This window comes from Biomphalaria glabrata, chromosome 12 (assembly GCF_947242115.1).
Source record: "Biomphalaria glabrata chromosome 12, xgBioGlab47.1, whole genome shotgun sequence".
Classification (NCBI taxonomy): domain Eukaryota; kingdom Metazoa; phylum Mollusca; class Gastropoda; family Planorbidae; genus Biomphalaria; species Biomphalaria glabrata.
The window spans coordinates 14,883,155-14,903,789 of record NC_074722.1 but is presented as its reverse complement, the minus strand read 5'-3'; the positions used below and the strand labels follow the sequence as shown (position 1 = coordinate 14,903,789).

At 41.9% G+C, this 20,635-nt stretch overlaps 1 protein-coding gene across 6 annotated transcripts in view; it reads left to right on the top strand.

Moving 5' to 3' along the window:
• The window catches only part of LOC106059156 (dynein axonemal heavy chain 10-like), a 190,307-nt gene that overhangs the window by 29,782 nt on the left and 139,890 nt on the right, over window positions 1–20,635 (top strand). For 4 of the 6 annotated variants that reach the window (XM_056006410.1, XM_056006407.1, XM_056006406.1 and 1 more), the window contains 9 exons: window positions 558–683; window positions 2,914–3,090; window positions 5,151–5,355; window positions 6,631–6,666; window positions 15,170–15,294; window positions 15,817–15,903; window positions 16,785–16,898; window positions 17,851–17,991; window positions 19,711–19,905. In XM_056006410.1, the coding sequence (XP_055862385.1) occupies window positions 558–683; window positions 2,914–3,090; window positions 5,151–5,355; window positions 6,631–6,666; window positions 15,170–15,294; window positions 15,817–15,903; window positions 16,785–16,898; window positions 17,851–17,991; window positions 19,711–19,905 (1,206 nt within the window). The remainder of the gene's footprint in view (window positions 1–557; window positions 684–2,913; window positions 3,091–5,150; window positions 5,356–6,630; window positions 6,667–15,169; window positions 15,295–15,816; window positions 15,904–16,784; window positions 16,899–17,850; window positions 17,992–19,710; window positions 19,906–20,635) is intronic. The other 2 variants (XM_056006409.1, XM_056006408.1) reach the window with 2 other exon arrangements.

The window sequence follows — 20,635 nt, the reverse complement described above, 5'->3', positions numbered from 1 at the left end:
CATATGATATTTTCTTCTTCACGCACACACACACACATACGCAAACAAAAGAAACAAACTATCTTTTGAAGTGCTCACATTGCCGAGTTACGCACCAAACAATCTATTGCATTTACTTTGTTGTTATAAATATATAAATCCGTTCACGCCGCCTCTTTCCATTTGTATTGAAAAGGAAAGAAAGTTTTAAACATAAAAATAAAAAGGATAGTGAAGTCTATTTTCTTCTTAAACATTTCCATTTATTTAAAAATAGGCTCTAAGCTTTTTGGGGAAAAAAACAAAGATAAAATACAAAAATTGAAAGATTTTTTTTCGCGAATAGCGGCATTCATGTTGCGAGTCTTTCAAAACTGTGTCTTATCAAGTGCCAATGAGGTAAAAGGAACCTGTGTACGAAAATGAATTCGCATCCGTTAGACAGTTTGAGATCTCTAAATACATACATAGGTAAAAATGTCAGTGAGTGGTAGTTTGCACTTATGTATATATACTAACAGATATAAAGTTTAATTAAATGAGAAACTCACGTGAACACATTGTCTTCTTACTTCCAGAGCCTCAGGTCTTCAGATGGTGCCTTTGAGTTGTTGATTAAACTAAAAGACATTCAGTCAAGGGAGACAATCAACAAACGTATGCAGTCTAAGTTCAGAAACGTCATCCTGCAGTTCAACAAGGAGGTGAGTAGAACATGACTGACGTCATCCTGCAGTTCAACAAGGAGGTGAGTAGAACATGACTGACGTCATCCTGCAGTTCAACAAGGAGGTGAGTAGAACATGACTGACGTCATCCTGCAGTTCAACAAGGAGGTGAGTAGAACATGACTTACGTCATCCTGTAGTTCAACAAGGAGGTGAGTAGAACATGACTGACGTCATCCTGCAGTTCAACAAGGAGGTGAGTAGAACATGACTGACGTCATCCTGCAGTTCAACAAGGAGGTGAGTAGAACATGACTGACGTCATCCTGCAGTTCAACAAGGAGGTGAGTAGAACATGACTTACGTCATCCTGTAGTTCAACAAGGAGGTGAGTAGAACATGAGTCATCCTGCAGTTCAACAAGGAGGTGAGTAGAACATGACTGACGTCATCCTGCAGTTCAACAAGGAGGTGAGTAGAACATGACTGACGTCATTCTGCAGTTCAACAAGGAGGTGATTAGAACATGACTGACGTCATCCTGCAGTTCAACAAGGAGGTGAGTAGAACATGACTGACGTCATCCTGTAGTTCAACAAGGAGGTGAGTAGAACATGAGTCATCCTGCAGTTCAACAAGGAGGTGAGTAGAACATGACAGACGTCATCCTGCAGTTCAACAAGGAGGTGAGTAGAACATGACTGACGTCATTCTGCAGTTCAACAAGGAGGTGAGTAGAACATGACTGACGTCATTCTGCAGTTCAACAAGGAGGTGATTAGAACATGACTGACGTCATCCTGCAGTTCAACAAGGAGGTGAGTAGAACATGACTGACGTCATCCTGCAGTTCAACAAGGAGGTGAGTAGAACATGACTGACGTCATCCTGTAGTTCAACAAGGAGTTGAGTAGAACATGACTGACGTCATCCTTAAGTTCTACAAGGAGTTGAGTTTATAACATTACTGACATAGACCATGGGAGTCGAGCTAGTGGCACTCTTTTAACATGACCAACTAGTCTACTGCTGATAACAGCGCGAATGTCCTGGCACCCTGCTCTTTTTGGCCTTTCCTCATTGGTTATTTTATCTTGCCACCTGTATTGACCATGTGTCACTACCTTATAGCAGACTGACGTAGAGTGGTCATCACAGAGGTCCGGTAGACTTTTAGCTTTGGTACTGGAAGTCAGCAAGGTATCGTCCTTCACATAAACAAACAACAACAAAACTTGTGAACACTCACATGATATAATCATCGCCTAGTTCTGATTTAACATTGGACCAAAAAACATTTCCCCTGAATTAAAAATAGTAAAATAAGAAGTTAAAATTGTTCTGAATTCTCACATATCTGTTATGGGCCTCTTCAGTTTAAATAATATTTTGGGTCGCTTGAATCGCTTGAAGCATTAAATCTACTTTTTTGCATGTTCTTTGCAACATGTCTTTTTGGCAAATTGTTTGGGACATCTTCTTTTATAGCATTACATTTGTGACATTCCCATGTGACATTCTCTTTGTGACATTCCCTTTGTCACATTACCTTTGTGACATCTCCTTTGTGACATCTCCTTTGTGACATTTCCATGTGACATCCCCTTTGTGACATCCCCATTGTGGCATCCCCTTTGTGACATCCCCTTTGTGACATCTCCTTTGTGGCATTCCCTTTGTGACATCCCATTTATGACATCCCCTTTGTGGCATTCCCTTTGTGACATTCCCTTTGTGACATCTCCTTTGTGACATTCCCTTTGTGACATCCCATTTATGACATCCCCTTTGTGGCATTCCCTTTTGTAACATTCCCTTTGTGACATTCCCTTAGTGACATCCCCTTTGTGACATCCCCTTTGTGACATCCCCTTTGTGGCATTCCCTTTGTGACATTCCCTTTGTGACATCCCCTTTGTGACATTCCCTTTGTGACATCTCCTTTGTGACATTCCCTTTGTGACATTCCCTTTGTGACATTCCCTTTGTGACATCCCCTTTGTGACATCCCCTTTGTGACATCCCCTTTGTGGCATTCCCTTTGTGACATTCCCTTTGTGACATTCCCTTTGTGACATCTCCTTTGTGACATTCCCTTTGTGACATTCCCTTTGTGACATCCCATTTATGACATCCCCTTTGTGACATTCCCTTTGTGACATCCCCTTTGTGACATTCCCTTTGTGGCATTCCCTTTGTGACATTCCCTTTGAGACATTCCCTTTGTGACATCCCCTTTGTGACATCCCCATTGTGACATCTCCAGATTGACATCATGAACAACCTCTTCATGGAGCACAAGACCAACCCCCCTTTTTACAGAAACTACCCACCTGTTGCTGGGGCCATCTTCTGGTGCCGCTCCCTGTTTCATCGCATCAAGTCTAGCATCATACGCTTCAATACCATGGCGGACATGATGTCAACGGACATTGGGAAGATGGTAAGTGTATTCCTCATCATAATAGCCCTCTGTTCTTCAGAAGACAAGACAGGGAAATTAACATGTTACTGCCAAAGTGTTCGCCTTTATGAAACTGCTAAATCTTCATCTCAATCAACTAAGTGTTCCCATGCCACAATCAACTAAGTGTTCCCATGCCACAATCAACTAAGTGTTCCCATGCCACAATCAACTAAGTGTTCCCATGCCACAATCAACTAAGTGTTCCCATGCCACAATCAACTAAGTGTTCCCATGCCACAATCAACTAAGTGTTCCCATGCCACAATCAACTAAGTGTTCCCATGCCACAATCAACTAAGTGTTCTCATGCCACAATCAACTAAGTGTTCCCATGCCACAATCAACTAAGTGTTCCCATGCCACAATCAACTAAGTGTTCCCATGCCACAATCAACTAAGTGTTCCCATGCCACAATCAACTAAGTGTTCCCATGCCACAATCAACTAAGTGTTCCCATGCCAGCTTCTCCTCTCTAAATAATATGGAATTATAACATTAAAAAAATAATACGATAAGCCTATTTTTACCTAATAATTGAGAACATATTTTTAGTATTGTAATTTTTTTAAATATTATGAAACAGTGGCGTAGCAACCATTGCGCGAAAAGGATCATTGCGCCCTTGGATCGACAAATAGGGGCCGAATATAAGAGTTCTATGTTTCAAATTATTACATTGGTTTGTTGCAGTCACGGTGTTTTTTTTTTTGTTTTAACATTATATTTCTGGTGTCCGAAATAACAAAGCGTTGCAAATGTTATGAGTGTTGTACGGACCATGTTACGGAAAGTTATGCTTAAACCGTCAGAATAACATCTCATTAAATTTAATGAGTTCTACTTTTTTCAAGGACAATAATGATAATAATTGTGAAGAATGTGAAACGGCTCTATTAGTTAAAGTTATGTTTGTTTTTGTTTTTTGTTTAATTCTTGTTGTTTTTTAATATTACGGTACCAATTGACTAGTTGAATTACGTGAATTAACAGTATGAATACAAAGTAAATTTCAATCTGTGATTGGAGTATACATACTTTATAAGCATTTAAAATTAACATTGATTGATCGGTCAGAAGGCGCATCGTCCTAATCAATTATTTACCCATACTGTTTTAACACAGACCTCACTCATGATTGTTTCAATTATTCAAAGTTATGTAACAAATGGTTTTTGAACGCTGAACTCGAGATCATACCCAACTTTCTAGTCAGTAGGTCAGTAGGATAGGCAGTTAGTCCTTAACAAAGGCGCTTCCTAAACGTTAGGTCTGCTATGAAGTTGAGGTAAAACCTTCAGTCAGGACTGTTGCGCTGTGGGCAGTCGGTGCCCTATACTTAGGACAAACAATACACATTCAGACAGAGGCGAAGTGAACAAAACGTACGCCGGGGCAAGGTACTTTATTGGCGCCCTCCTCCCCCATTTACCATGAGCAGATATAGGCGCCTCCCTGTGTGTGTCGCCCCCTGACGCTAGCGCCCGGAGAATCGTACCCCCTTTCCCCTTTTTCACTACGCCTCTGCATATAGAATATTTAAAGATTCAGCACGTGGCTCGGAGTAGTAAGTTACAGGATTGTCCAATGACATCCAGTTTTCAAAGATTGAGGACCTCATTTTCATTTACCCCATGAGGAACTTGTGCATTTTGTGCGTTTGTCTGTCCGTCTCTGTCGTATGTGTTGTTCTCTTGTGACAGTACATTACAATACAATTTGGGCTCAGTCACTCTCAGCTTACTGTAAAGGGCCTAACGTCGCATTCCTGAACACGTGAGTCTTGCTACTCTACTGGTATGACATGTCACTCGGTCTTAATGAATCAGAGAAATTGAGAGAAAAAGAAAAATTGGTCATGCCTTTTGTATGTACCGAATAAAATAATGTAACTACAATAACTGTATCGCTGTAGACTGCATGTAGAGTTATAGACAATTTGAATTTGAGACTGTGTTTGAAGCATAAAGTGACAGGGGAGACTATCCTGTTATAACCTGAGATATAAAAAGACTTGTGTCCCCCTGTGATTCCCCAGGCCACACAGAAATACTTGTCTGTAGCCAAGAACATGAGGAAATATGAAGAGAACTTATTTCATCTATGGCATGACCATGCAGAAAGATTAGTACCCCAGTTTCTGAGAGCTACCCTCTTGGTAAGGATAAACTATACTGTGACGGCTAGTGTTCCCGAAGGCATTAGGAAACATTCTATCAGTTCCATGCTCAACGCTCCGGCCAGTAAGTTGGTTTTCTTTTTTATTTCTCTACGTAAACACTTTACAGTCTTTCTAATAGGGCATAATAGTCATTTTGTTTGGATTACAATCTTAGTCACAATCAGTCAATTCTCTCTTGAACACCTACAAAGTTAGCGACAGTCAATTCTCTCTTGAACACCTACAAAGTTAGCGACAGTCAATTCTCTCTTGAACACCTACAAAGTTAGCGACAGTCAATTCTCTCTTGAACACCTACAAAGTTCGCGACAGTCAATTCTCTCTTGAACACCTACAAAGTTAGCGACAGTCAATTCTCTCTTGAACACCTACAAAGTTAGCGACAGTCAATTCTCTCTTGAACACCTACAAAGTTAGCGACAGTCAATTCTCTCTTGAACACCTACAAAGTTCGCGACAGTCAATTCTCTCTTGAACACCTACAAAGTTAGCGACAGTCAATTCTCTCTTGAACACCTACAAAGTTAGCGACAGTCAATTCTCTCTTGAACACCTACAAAGTTAGCGACGGTCAAAATTGTATAAATAAAAAGTTTACTAGAATAAAACTTTTTTACAAATCAACAAGAATACAAATAAAACTTAAATGCGATTTTTGGACTCGATAATGTATAACCTTATTTTGAACCCTTCAACAGTAGCTTGTGTAGTCTTTTACGTTCTTACTGGACTTGTTAAACTTGGACTGGAGGGGCTGGTTCCTAGAATAACTTAGGGCACGACATGGCCTAAATAGGGTCGATGTACCATAAAGCATGAACAGGTTGCCTGAATCAGGCATGAAAAACAAAGACTTAGCAGAGTTTAATTAAACACGCTTGATCTTGAATACATATAGGACGTAATTATCTTCCGTTTTGAATGAACGTCTGTAATTTATAAGATAAGATAAAATAAGGAAACGTATTTAGACTTGGCCTAAAAATTTAAACAACTTAAAAAGTTTGAAACATATACTTTTGACAAGTTTGAAATATAAAACTTTTGACAAGTTTGAAATATAAAACTTTTGACAAGTTATATAAAACCTTTGACAAGTTTGAAATATAAAACTTTTGACAAGTTTGAAATATAAAACCTTTGACAAGTTTGAAATATAAAACTTTTGACAAGTTTGAAATATAAAACCTTTGACAAGTTTGAAATATAAAACCTTTGACAAGTTATATAAAACCTTTGACAAGTTTGAAATATAAAACCTTTGACAAGTTTGAAATATAAAACCTTTAGGTTCAAGTTTCATGTTTAATAATGTTTTTGTTTTTTTTTCCTTCAGCTAGTGCTAGGCTAGGGACTGCAAAAGGTTGTCGAAGTAAGTTGCAGTTTTGTTTCATGCAACTTTAACAAACATTTTGTGTTGAAACCTCATGTCTAAAACTTGTTTGGACATTTCAAATTATACTTATTAAAAGAGGGGTGTGGTGGCTGAGGGTTTAAGTGCTTGGCTTACAAACCTGGGTTCGAATCTCGGTAAAGACTGGGATTTGGAATTTTTGGATTTTGAGTACGTCATCGAGTCCAGCCAACTGTACTGGGTACCTGGCTTCAGTTGGGGAAAGTAAAAACGTTTGGTCGTTGTGCTGGCCACATCATACCCTGCTCGTCAACCGTTGGCTAAAGAAATAGATCTTGCCTATAGATCATAAGTTGAACAGGTTGAACAAGTTGAACAGATTGAACAAGTTGAACAGGTTGAACAAGTTGAACAGGTTGAACAAGTTGAACAGGTTGAACAAGTTGAATAATTTGAACAGGTTGAATAAGTTGAACAAGTTGAACAAGTTGAACAAGTTGAATAAGTTGAACAGGTTGAACAGGTTGAACAGGTTGAACAAGTTGAACAGGTTGAACAGGTTGAACAAGTTGAACAGGTTGAACAGGTTGAACAGGTTGAATAAGTTGAACAGGTTGAACAGGTTGAACAAGATGAACAAGTTGAACAGGTTGAACAAGTTGAACAAGTTGAACAGGTTGAACAAGTTGAACAGGTTGAATAAGTTGAACAGGTTGAACAAGTTGAACAAGTTGAACAGGTTGAACAGGTTGAACAAGTTGAACAGATTGAAAAGGTTGAACAAGTTGAACAGGTTGAACAAGATGAACAAGTTGAACAAGTTGAACAAGTTGAATAAGTTGAACAGGTTGAACAAGTTGAACAGGTTGAACAAGTTGAATAAGTTGAACAAGTTGAACAAGTTGAATAAGTTGAACAAGTTGAACAGGTTGAACAAGTTGAACAGGTTGAATAAGTTGAACAGGTTGAACAAGCTGAACAGGTTGAACAAGTTGAACAGGTTGAACAAATGAACAAGTTGAATAAGTTGAACATTTTGATCAAGTTGAACAAGTTGAACAGGTTGAACAAGTTGAACAAGTTGAATAAGTTGAACAGGTTGAACAAGTTGAACAAGTTGAACAGGTTGAACAAGTTGAACAGGTTGAACAAGATGAACAAGTTGAACAAGTTGAATAAGTTGAACAGGTTGAACAAGTTGAACAGGTTGAACAAGTTGAATAAGTTGAACAGGTTGAAAAAGTTGAACAAGTTATAGTGATGTTTTGTATAAGGTAAAAGTAAGAACACAGGAGTCTTACTCTCGCAGCAAACGATTGGTAGCGAAGGTTTTCTTTATTGGATTACCTTTCCCAAGTGACATTAGTGTAATTAAGTTAGATGAGTTAATTTGGTTTAACATTTAGAGATGGCTGTGTTAGGTCTAGGTGGTTCTAACAGCGAACCAAAGACCGGCGCCCAAAGTTGGGATATAGAAACACAGATGACATACAATTATAAAATGTAGCCCTGTCCACAAACAAAAAAAACCGAAGCCGTCATACCGGTCTACAAGTGGTCTGAGTTGTTGTCCTCTCATAGTGAATGGCGGTAAGGGCGATCGCCCTCCCCTGAGGCGGCGGACGAATTTTAGTATAGAATTAAGCACAATTTGTATACGAATTTATTACTTATGTTAATAATATGTACTAATTATTTATATTTCAACTTTATTTTAGATTATTTCGCCCCCCCCCTCCCAGTATGTTGGCTGATTTGGTGGGGTCGGGAGGGGGGGGGGGGTTGGCATCAATCCGCCCCCCTCCTTCCATAAACTTTCTAGTGGGGGGGGCGGTCCAATTTATTTATAGAAATCAAAGCTTGCTAACAATATCAATTAAATATCTATATGATTAAAACTTGTTATTGGTGTTTTAACCGATCTTTATATTATGTCGTTCCCCTGTTGGCCGATTGGGAGGGGGGGGGGCGAATACTTCTACTGCCCTTCCCACCTAAACCATCTGAGTGGGGAGGGGCGGTCCTATTTTTATGGGGAAATCATAGTTTATGAGCAAAATTAGTTGAATTAAAATATAATTTTATATTATGTCGCTCCCTTTCTGGTATTTTGACCGCGCGGCGTTCCAGTACCACCTCATCGTGGTCGCATCGTGAACACTCCGCTCTTTGGGATTGGCCAAGGGTACTGGTTGCTTGCCGCTGATAAATGGGCATCCGGCAAGTGTAAAAGGAACTCAAAGGGGTTATGTCCAGCCCCCCCCCCCATGGGGCCCCGGGGCAACGGTTAGTAAGAGACTCACGGGTTCTCCGAAAAGCGGATAGCGCTGGACACCAACTCGAGGGTTGGTCGGGTTCTCCTGGGACTCGGCTGATTCGCGGGTCTCTCTTTGGGCAATGACTGGACTGACTGGCGCGGCCTTAGCGGGCTGCGTCGGGCGGACCGGTTGGCGTCCACGAGCTAGGCTCTATCTAGCCCGTTCCCTGGCGCGCTAGTGGAGGAATCCGCCACGACCAATGGCAACTCTGACACTGGGAATGTCGAGAAACGCACTCCGCCCCACTCCTGCCTTGCAGGAAACTTATATGCCAAACTGTGGCGGTGATTGCTTGGGAAGGTCTCTGCCTTGCCCTTAGTGGCGACACAAGTATAGGCCATTCACGCTGCTGCATTAGAGCAGTAACTAAGGCAGCCAACGGCCTTAACCATACAACCATAATAGGCACAGACACAGAAAAAAGCGGGCACGAGCAGGCCCGAACAGGCTCCGTGCGCTGGGTAGTGGGCGTCAGGCCTGAATACGAAAAGTCAGCTACTAGTCACCCCGCGACCTCGATGAGGGGGAATTTGTCAGATCGTGAAAAGTTAGCTAAAATTCCTCCACCAAAGCCCTCGTCTTAACGGACACTGCATTCGTACCTCCTTCGGAGGTCCGATTCGAACGAGGTTGATGGAAGTCTGCCACAACCTCCTGCCGACCTAGATACACGGCAGGCAAATATGACTGGAAGCGAAATAGTGACGGGAGCCTCCGGCCCCTAAACAACCCAAACTGACACTAGTGGGACCCAACCCACCCCAGGGACTAAGCCCATAAACACTAGGTCCCTCCTGATCTTACAAATTAATATCTGTGGGGTAATTTCCAAGGTGTTAGAGCTCTCAAAACTCCTCCACGAGAGGGCAATAGATGTGGCTTTATTACAAGAGACACTAACTGGCAAACGCAACGCCAGTATCACCGGTTATACTGCATTTAAGTGCAAATGCACAGACTGCCGGGGGCTTATTACTTATGTACGCAACAATCTGGTTGCATACTCAAGTCCCCGGTCCACGAGTGCATGGGCGTACCGACGCCATCACCCTTGAAGTACATAAACTCGGGCGTAAACTCACGGTAACTAATCTGTACAACCCCCCCCCCCCCCAGAGCACAAAATTAGTCTCGAATATGACTGTACTAATATCAATACTCACAACGTCATCGCAGGAGACTTTAATGCTAAGTCTCAACAGTGGGGCTATGATTCAACCGACTCGTCGGGACATAAAATTCATGAACTCCTAAATAACTCTAATTTGTTCTGTCTGCAAAATAAACATACTCCCCCAGCTCTATACCATACCGGAAATGGCAGCCAATCTAGACCAGACCTTAGTCTAATCACAGCTAATTTAGAATCCCATACTCAGTTTCAAGTCTTAGACGACATTAGAAGTGACCATAGACCCATACTAGTCACAATTGCCCTCTCAGAGGCCAGTGGTGTAACCCCAAAAGCTCCGCGTAGGTTACACCAAGGCGAACTGGCCAGCCTACGAGGCAGCAGTCGACACTGCCCTTATGAATCTAGCAGTGGAGGATAGGGACGTTGACATCATATACGGCGAAATAACAGCAGCTATGTTGGGTGCGGCTAAGAGGTTTGTCCCGCGGACTTATCCTGGCGTAAGGCAGAAACGCGTGTGGTCTCAGGAATTGAATAAGCTGGTCCTGAGACGTAAGCGAGCCTGGAGACTTGCTGAACGGAAGGGTACCCCTGAAATCCGGCGGGAGTACAATCGGCTCTGCAGAGCCACGAGTGAACTGGCCCGACGCGTCCGGTCGGACCATTGGAACGCTGCCTGCGCCGGGATGGATCTTCGGGACTCCTCGAAAGCCTGGCGTCTTCTGCGAAACCTAGAGGCCAAAGACACAGTGCGAACGGCTGCCCCTCTATTGTCACCCAGAGGGCCGGTCTCTACGGTAACCAAAATGGCCGGCTTGTTGAATTGACATTTTGCTAAAATCAGCAAGCCCGAAAAGAAGTCTGCCATGTCCAAGCCCTCAACAAAGAACGTAAAAGACTCGAGAGGGAGCCAGATGAGCCGGAAAGCCAAGCAACTTGCAACGCGCCCTTCTGTCGTGCTGAGCTGGACAGAGCGATAGCTAAGTGCAAAAACCGAAAAGCTCCGGGGCCAGACAAGGTTACCCCTGAGATGCTAAAACACCTTGGGGCATTGCGAGATGTAAACTCCTGGAGTTTATGAATCGAACCTGGGCAGAGTCCAGACTGCCCGGGGCCTGGAAGAGTGCTGTCATTGTGCCAGTCCTTAAGAAGGGAAAAGACGCGACTAACGTGGAGTCCTACAGACCCATTTCACTAACCTCAACCCTTGGCAAAGTTGCTGAGCGAATGGTTAACGAGCGGCTAGTTTGGTCACTTGAGAGTGCCAGTATCCTGGCGCCAGAACAGGCCGGCTTTAGGGCAGGCTTGAGCCCGATCGACCAGGTCACAACATTCGCACAAGAGGTGGCCGACGGGTTCCAGAGGTCCGAGAGCACATACGCAGTGTTCATAGACCTAAAACAGGCTTACGACCGTGTGTGCAAGCAAGGCCTCTATCTTAAGCTAAGAGCTATGGGTGTGCGGGGCAAGATATACAATTGGATACAATCCTTTCTGTCTGGGAGGAGCACACGTACAAAATACCAGCACTCCCTTAGCAAGCCAAAACAACAACTCAATGGCCTGCCTCAGGGCTCCGCCCTGTCCTGTACACTTTTCATAGCCTTTCTTAATGATTTGCCCAGCTCACTACGGTCCAAAAAAACTGCTATATGCTGATGATATTGTCCTCTGGTCAACCGGGAAGAAAGCCGACCAAATTCAGGCGGCACTTCAAGCAGACCTCCATACCATCTCCTCGTATTGCGACAAACGGCAGATTCAGATAAACGTTGCCAAAACAACCTGGTCCCTGTTCAGCCTAGGGATCGACATTCTTAAGGCTCCATTCGAGCTTCAACTCTATGGGCTGCGACTCCAGCGTGAAAATACGCCAAAATATCTAGGGGTGACCCTGGATAGAAAACTGTCAATGCTTTAGCACGTCCAGGATGTTGAACGAAAAGCCTCGGAGAAGTTAGCGTTACTAAGAAAGCTGGCCAGCACAAAGTGGGGTGCCAAAGCTGACATGCTAAGCACATTGTACTTAGGGGCAGTCAGATCACAAATAGAGTACAGCTATACAGTTCAAGTATACGCTAGTAAAACTGCCCTCGAATTACTCGACCGAGTACAAGCACAGGCCCTACGGTTCATTTGTGGCACCTTTAAGACAAGCCCAACAAACGCTGCTGAAATCTTAACAAACGTGGCACCCTTACATCTTAGGCGGGAGAGGGCAGTACTTACGGCCTACGAGCGCTACAAAAGGGGCGACTCTAGGCTACCCACCTCAATTTTAGTGCGACTGTGGAGAGAGAGGAACCGCATCAAAATGCGATCGTTCATCCATATTGCGGCCAATTTGTCTAAATCAGCTGGGCTCTCCACTGATAGAATCCCTATTAGGAGAATTAGTACGTGCCCTCCGTGGAGGAGGATGCCGGCCCCACAAATAAACCTGTCCCTGATAGGGCAAGAGGGAGCCACCAAGAGGCGATTAACACCTGCCATTCTTCAAAACTTGGCATCCATAACCATAAAATCCTACCCATCAGATGCCATTTTCTGCTATACCGATGGGTCGGTACTGAGGGACCCCGACAGATCGGGGTATGGGGCCCTTATCGTCTACCCCAACCGGACCGAACCAGATAGGCTCTCTGGTCCATGCGGCTAGGCCGCATGTTCCATGGATGCCGAACTCACAGGGATAACTAGGGCGTTCGAGGCCATTAGGGCCCGAATGCTCCAACGCGAGACTAGTACCACTACGGTGGTGCTGGTCACTGACTCTCGATCCAGTCTCCAAGCTATGGGTGGCGGCGGGGGAGGGTCGCCCGTAATAGAAGAGGCAATCGGCGCCGCAGCTAACATCCGCCTAGCTATTGGAGCTGTCGTTTTTATGCAGTGGGCGCCCTCACATTGCGGCGTGAGGGGCAATTAAACGGCAGACGCCCTCGCAAGGGAGGGTGCTATGGCAGCCACACACCTCAAAGCACTAAGCACGTACTTAAAAGCAACGGCACAAATCCGAACACTCATTCATGAGAAGTGGTTAAAGTCCTGGGAGGAATCCGACAGATCACGTGGTGTCTGGCACCGCATGCGTCACCCAGATCGCGACGATCCATGGTGGCGACTGAGGAGGTCAGAGCAGTCAATAGTTGCGCAGTGCAGGACGGAACATTGTTCTATTGGGGCATACTTTGCCGGCTCCGCACTAACTTTGACTCCCGATGCCGTCACTGTGGAGAGAGCGTCGAAACAGTGTCGCATGTCTTGTACGAGTGTCCCCAACTCCTCAAGCTAAGGGGGGACTTGCCTGTGCAGTCACTTGACTTGTATGGTAGCTATGAGGCACTACGCCGGACGGCTAAGTTTCTTGCCAGAGCACTACGGGAGGACTAGTCCTTCCTGCTCTGATTTTTCAATAGGAGTTCATCTCAGGTATTTTGACCGATTCGTATACTGCCCTCCCCACTCTAGCCCTCTGAGTGCTGTGGGGGGGGGGGCGGTCCTATTTTTATGAAGAAATCATAGTTTGTGAACAAAATAACTTAAATATCTATATAATATAAGCTACATATTGATATGTGAACCCATTGTATATTATATATTATGTCGCACCACACTCTAATCTTAAATTTTATCATTAGTAAATATAAAATGAAAAAGGGTTGTACCAGGTGGGAGGGGCGATTCATGCAATTGCCTTCCTCCCATCGGACAAAACAATACTTTTTCTTTTTTGTTTTATAGTTAAGATATTACAATTTTTTTTTAAATAAATCTGTCACTAAATTTATTTATATATGCTATAAATTAAATTCTTATATTCTTTAATGCCAAATGGAATCATTAGCAAATATTATAAAAGGAGCGAGGATTAATCGTTTTCACTCTACCGCCCCTCTTTTTCCAGACGAAAATACGATGTTTTAAAACAGACAAGTCAAATATGGCGACAGAGTTTTTGTCATTTCATCATTTTTTATCATAATTTTTTAACGAAAGACTTTGCTTTGCAAAATTTAGAATTCATACCAAATTTCTCAGTAGAAGAATAACGACTGAAATGAGTTCTGAACCCAAATATTCTTTTCCAATCAGCCTTTTCCCAACCTTTACTCAATCTGCAATTTTTCTAGTTAAATTTGGGACTATAGCTCACAATTTATGCTTGAATCCTAAAAATGAAAAAAAATTTAGAGTAGAATCTAATTGGCCCACTACATTTCTCCTCCCACTTCAGAAATTTTTTGTTAGAACTATAAGTTCTGTAACAAAACAAAGTTACAAACATGCCTATTGAAATAAATGTATAACTGACAAATGAGCTTTTTTTTTTATAAATATTATTTTTCGAACTTTTTTTTTCGGTGGCGATCCTCAAAGCCTTAATCTAAATATGTGGGGTATCTTTCAATCGTTTTATTTGCAATGTAGTAAAGGCTTATAAATTCATATTAAAATATTTTTCAAGTAAAACATTTTTCAAAAGTTCCTTTTTAATAGGATGAATAATGAGCTGTAGATGTCATGGAAATGCGTCTCTGCAGTGAAGAATGCAAGAAAACGCTTTTGGAGTCGGGGCTTCGCCCCGAACTCCACTCATGGGTAAAGAGCTGTAGATGTCAGGAAAATGCGTTTTTGTGCATTGAAGAATGTAAGAAAACGCTTTTTCCGTCGCCCACTGATTACTAATGAGCTGTAGATGTCAGGAGAATGCGTTTCTGCAGTGAAGCATTTATATATATGCTGTACGCACGTTTATGCATAGGGTTGGGGTTTACTGGGCGTTAGGGTTAGGGTTTGGAAAAAAATCGCCCCCCCCCCTACTCCAAAGTTCTGGATCCGATAGTGCCTCAGAGTCCACCAAACTCTAATGAATACCTAACATTAGTTGCGTAAAGAAAAGGCTGTCGGTAGTTGTACTGGATACATGACACCCTCGCTAACCGTTTTCCTTAAAAACATGACATCATCTGCCGTATAGATCGGGTTATATTTTTTAAGGGCACAATACCATTGTATGCTTATGTTGTGTGTAATTCATGTCCTCATTGTCTCGTTACCTTGGTAACAGCGTCTATCCAAGAGTCCTACGAAGTTAACTTCAACAAGTCCATCACCACCATAATAGCGGAGACCAAACATCTTCTGTCTCTTAACTTCTATGTACCAGATGTGGCCAAGCATTTGGCACTCGATGTAAGTACATGTAGAGCACTTGTTCGGATCCTGACTCTTTCCACTCTAAAGACGTTGGAAAGGATACAAGCTGAGGGACAGGAAGCACGGACACATTTAGGCTTGTCTACACACACCCACTGACACACACACACGTACACATTTAGGCTAGTCTACACACACACTCGGACACATTTAGGCTAGTCTACACACACCCACTGACCCACACAGACACATTTAGGCTAGTCTTCACACACCCACTGACACACACACGGACACATTTAGGCTAGTCTACACACACCCACTCACACGGACACATTTAGGCTAGTCTACACACACACGGACACATTTAGGCTAGTCTACACACACCCACTCACACACACACGGACACATTTAGGCTAGTCTACACACACACACTGACACATTTAGGCTAGTCTACACACACCCACTGACATACACACACGGACACATTTAGGCTAGTCTACAAGGAATATAAAAACGCATAGGCCTATTTGAACAAAGTGTTTCTCTTGACTCTGTAAGGAATACAAATTGACCACCAATAGATCTCAACTTCAGATGATGGTGAATGGTTACAATGGAGCCGTGCTCAGTTTGTCCACCGCTGAAGTAAGTAATCGTTCATCCAATAGTCTTAAATCGTTTCTACATCCACGTACCGGCTTTCTGAGCTACGGTCTGTACGACAGATGATGTAATGGTTATCTGATTTTTTGTCCCACGGTTAACCTTCGAGGGTGTTGTTTGGCCACCACAACGACATTAAATTGTGGAGTTAAGTGGACTCGGGGGATTTAAAAAAATTCACAATCCAGTCGTCAATGGGATTCGAACCCTGGACCCCTTTGTTTGGAACCTTAGCATTTTACCACTCAGCCAGCACAGACCTTTGTACATCAATAACTATACATATAAGCCACGAGACTGTCAGGAAGTTATAAATACTTTCATTCGTTTTTACAAACTTTAGATCAACTCTGTCTGTCTGTCTGGTAAAAAACACGTAATTTTTCCAACACCTATTCTCTGATCAAGTTTAAACTTTACAAAACTATTCATTGTCATTAAAAAAAAATTAACCAATTAGTGAAACAATTACTGGTAATAAATTATTTTGTTTGATACCAACAAGGTAAAATTAATCCTTCAGTTCTCACAGATATGGTTAAACATGTTGGGTTTAGTCTCTTTAAATAATTGTTAACGCTATTTCTCCCACACGCATTCTCCGACAAAGTTGATACTTTAAACAATTATTAAAGGAACCTGAATAAGCATGAATAAATACAAAAATAATGACAGATTAGTCAAATTCCTAATGAGACCAATGATAAACTTGAAAGACGGGACATGATAGTGATAGTAACCTAAATATTTAGAGTGCATGCAATGATGCACTAGAGAGAAAGGAGATAGGGCGATTGTTGGATAAATGACTTTACTTGTATTTTAATCCTATTATCATTTGCTTTTCTCTTATTTCGTGGCAGTTTTTACTGATGGAAGGACACTTGCAACGGTTAAAGAAATTTTTAAAACCTCCTTGCCACAGGATCAACTGGTACTCTTTGGTCATCCAAGATATCATCAGTAAATTTAATTCTGTAAGACTTTGTGGTTTGTTTTTTTCATTCAAAAGTTTTACTTGTTTTTTTTTTACATTACCTCTATTCAAGTCACTCCTTCATGGAACTTGAACCTGGACGCTGTTCTCAAAAACGAATCTAACGATTTTCCTAGCTGTGCTCGGAACGATGTCGCCCAAAAAATCCGCCCCCCCCCACACAGATGATGTATCCAAAGGCAGTGCCGATACAATTTGGGGTGAAAGGCGTCGCAGGTTCTGCCAGGGTGTAGCACTGGGTGCTGAAAACTGCCTAAGGGTCGCCAGCTCCTGATTTCTCCTCAGGGTTGACTCCCGAAGTCTTTCCCATGATTGGGTAGAGCTGCAAGGCAGCAGAGGTTTGAATTCAGAGTTCTCCTTCTCCTAGGTGAGTAGCCAACTCTGGCTAACGAGCCCCTCCTGCCCTCAGCTTACTGGTTTAGGCGCCAGTTACTCGCCTTTGCCCCTTCTCATGTTAGTGAGAACAGTTCCGCCGGACTCAATATCTGAGCCACACGTGAAGGCCAGGAGTTGGACTGGTTGTCAGAGGCTATTTGAGACGCATGTCATTAGGAAGCATTTTATAGGTAGTGGAGAGGTTATATCCATTACCACTTCCGGCAATGACAACCTTGCGGAACTAACAGTGGATGTATATCGCTGAGAAAAGAATTACTTGCTCGTTGGACACACGGAGAAAAGACTCGTTTTTGTTGCTGGAAATAAAACTCAAACTCTAGTTAGCTGGTTACTGTCTCTAGTTAGCTGGTTACTGTCTTTAGTTAGCTGGTTACTGTCTCTAGTTAGCTGGTTACTGTCTCTAGTTAGCTGGTTACTGTCTCTAGTTAGCTGGTTACTGTCTCTAGTTAGCTGGTTACTGTCTCTAGTTAGCTGGTTACTGTCTCTAGTTAGCTGGTTCCACATCGTCAACTTCGGTTCTTCCATTCTTTCAGCAACTGAATATATTTAACGGGGTGGTGAAGGCGATAGAGCGTCTCAGCATGGACATCCTCAACATTCTCAACCAAATAGAAAATCTGCACCTTTTCAAGATGCGAGCGCCCTTGTACGAAGGCCACATGTACTCCTGCAAGGTACGATCGTCATTGTCCTCATTGTATCATGAATACCAAAAACAAAATATATATAAATATACCTATTTTGTTTAATAACAAAGCTTATTTAAATGTAATATATTGTTACGTATTTCTGATCTTTTGGCTAAATGTACTAGTAGGCACACAAATAAAAACACTGCAAAGAACTTGACGACTCAATTTTCAGCTTTATATAACTTTATTGAATATTAACTATAACAATTTGTCACTGTAACATGTAGCGTATACGTCTTACATCGACTGTATCGACTGTAACGGCTCAAGTCCGCTCTCTTCTACTGTCTTACACAGTAGACAACAGTAACGACGACTGTACTGACTCTTTTCACATCAACTCTCTGGTTTATATAGAGTCCCTAATCGCTTGTCAATTGTTGCAAAAACACTGCTAGTATCCTCTGGAACAACACACGAGGAAACGTCACATCCTGTCGTTGTTTATACATGTCGATTCCAGAGAACACCCGCTGCAGTGTCATCTCGACGAGGTCACACGTAGTGACCTCTAGCTGTCACTGTTCATTTGTAACACTGCCCCCTTCGTAGATCTGTTCGTCCTCTGGAACAACACGTGAGGACACGTCACATCCTGTCTTTGTTTACACGCATAGATTCCAGAGAACACCTGCTGCAGTGTCATCTCGCCGAGGTCACACATAGTGACCTCTACCTGTCACTGTTCATTCGTAACAATATCAATTAGTTTAGAGAAAGAAAGGAGATATCTGTTCGAAGGTTACCGTGATAGCTTTTTAAATGTATTTCTTTTTAAATGTTGTCCACGACTTGAACTTAAGTCAATACACTAACCACTGTGCCAGCGAAGTGCTTATGAAAATAGAAAGTTTCAAAGGTATCTATAATTATTTTCAAGCTTCTAAGCGACAAAGTTTAAAGGGAACTAATTCAACTTATACTGCATATACATCAGTCGAGTACAATTTCTTTCACTTGTCCGATGCTAAACACAATAATTAATTACGTCTAATAAATTAACAAATTGTTGAATTATTTTTACTGATTCTTGTTTTGTCAGGTACAAGAAATAATTGCGCAAAGTTTCAATTTGATTCGAGAATGTGTGTGGGAGAAATAACGTGTTCAATTATTTTTACAAGACAGACAGATAGACAGACAGAAAGAGTGAGTTGATATAAGCTTTGTAAAAAAAAATAAACGTCGTCATTGTTGTTTGGGTTTTTTAAAATCTGGTTTGGGTTTATATATAAATATATAAATTTTGATTGAGAAGGTTGTTAAATATGTTGCCACAAATTATGAGAAATTGAGTGTGTGTCCAGAAGAATAGCCAGTGAGTAGTTAGTATGATGACCTGTGGATGGTCTATATGTAACCAGTATGATAACCTGGAGACGGTCAATGCTGTAGCCAGTGTGATAACATGTGGATGCTCAATGTGTACCGCATTAACAACAAAGACTGTTTATTTATTTGCGGTGTTCTCTGTTTAACTATGAGATACCATCCTCTTTGTTTTCCTTTATTAAATTTGAATACATTTCTATAACATTTTAATTGTAAAAATAAATGTTAGAATAGAATTAAGCTAGCAATGTAGGTCACAAAGAATGAGCACTTTATATTTCTTTCCGAACGGCTGTTACTTAATGTTCATTGCTCGGCATAGAGATTCAACTGTCACGTGCATTGATTCTAAAAATAAACTGTCCACAGGAAGTCTTCAACTTTGCTTTCACTCAAAGGGACATAGACGTGGACCACGTGGCTAAGCAGGTCTCTTGTATCGGCGTACTCATCACCAAGATGGAAACTACTATAGCTGGCAGCAGTGTTCCAGATACCCACTCACCAAACTATATACGCTTCTGCAGTTACTGGGAAAGGATGATTTTCAAGTCTATCAATGAGGTAAGACAAAATGATTTTCAAAATAAAAATCTAGAGTTTTCCTTGAAGTTCATTGTTCAATAGGATTAATATACACATTTATAAAAGCTGCTCGAAGTAGTTTTTGAAAAGTTACATAATTAATTTTACTTCACGATCGTTATTCTCATTTCGAATACTTGCACTCTCCAAATATACGATCGTTCGATTGGACATTTTTCCTCGTGTGGCAACATATTTGAATAAATGAATTCAAGAAGAATGAGCCAAAACCAATGCATTATAATTCCATTCAAGAACACCACTAGACACCTAGCTTTACATGGGACCACCAGCGGCAACAACATCAAGCGGATATGAACATTCCTCCTCCTTCAGTCCCTGTGTTGATTGAAGCTGTTAATAATTCACGATAATAATAATAATTTCATTGATTGAGCGCTGTTAACACACATATAGTGTATGCCAATGTAGGCTCAAGGCGCTGTGATAACATTACAAACATAAACACGAGAGCTAAAATGACAAACTAAACTAAAAAAAAAAGGTTTTGAACACATAGGTCTTAATGTTCTTCTTGAATGTAGTGAAACATGTTGTTTTTCTGAGATCTATGGGGAGTGAGTTCCAAACCTTTGGTCTGTGCACTGAAACAGCCCGCAGACCGTAAGGGAGTAACGTGGCACCACTAGAAGCGCAGGGCTCTCTGAAAACATACAGATTGATCAGTTCATTAAGGTACAGGGGCGTT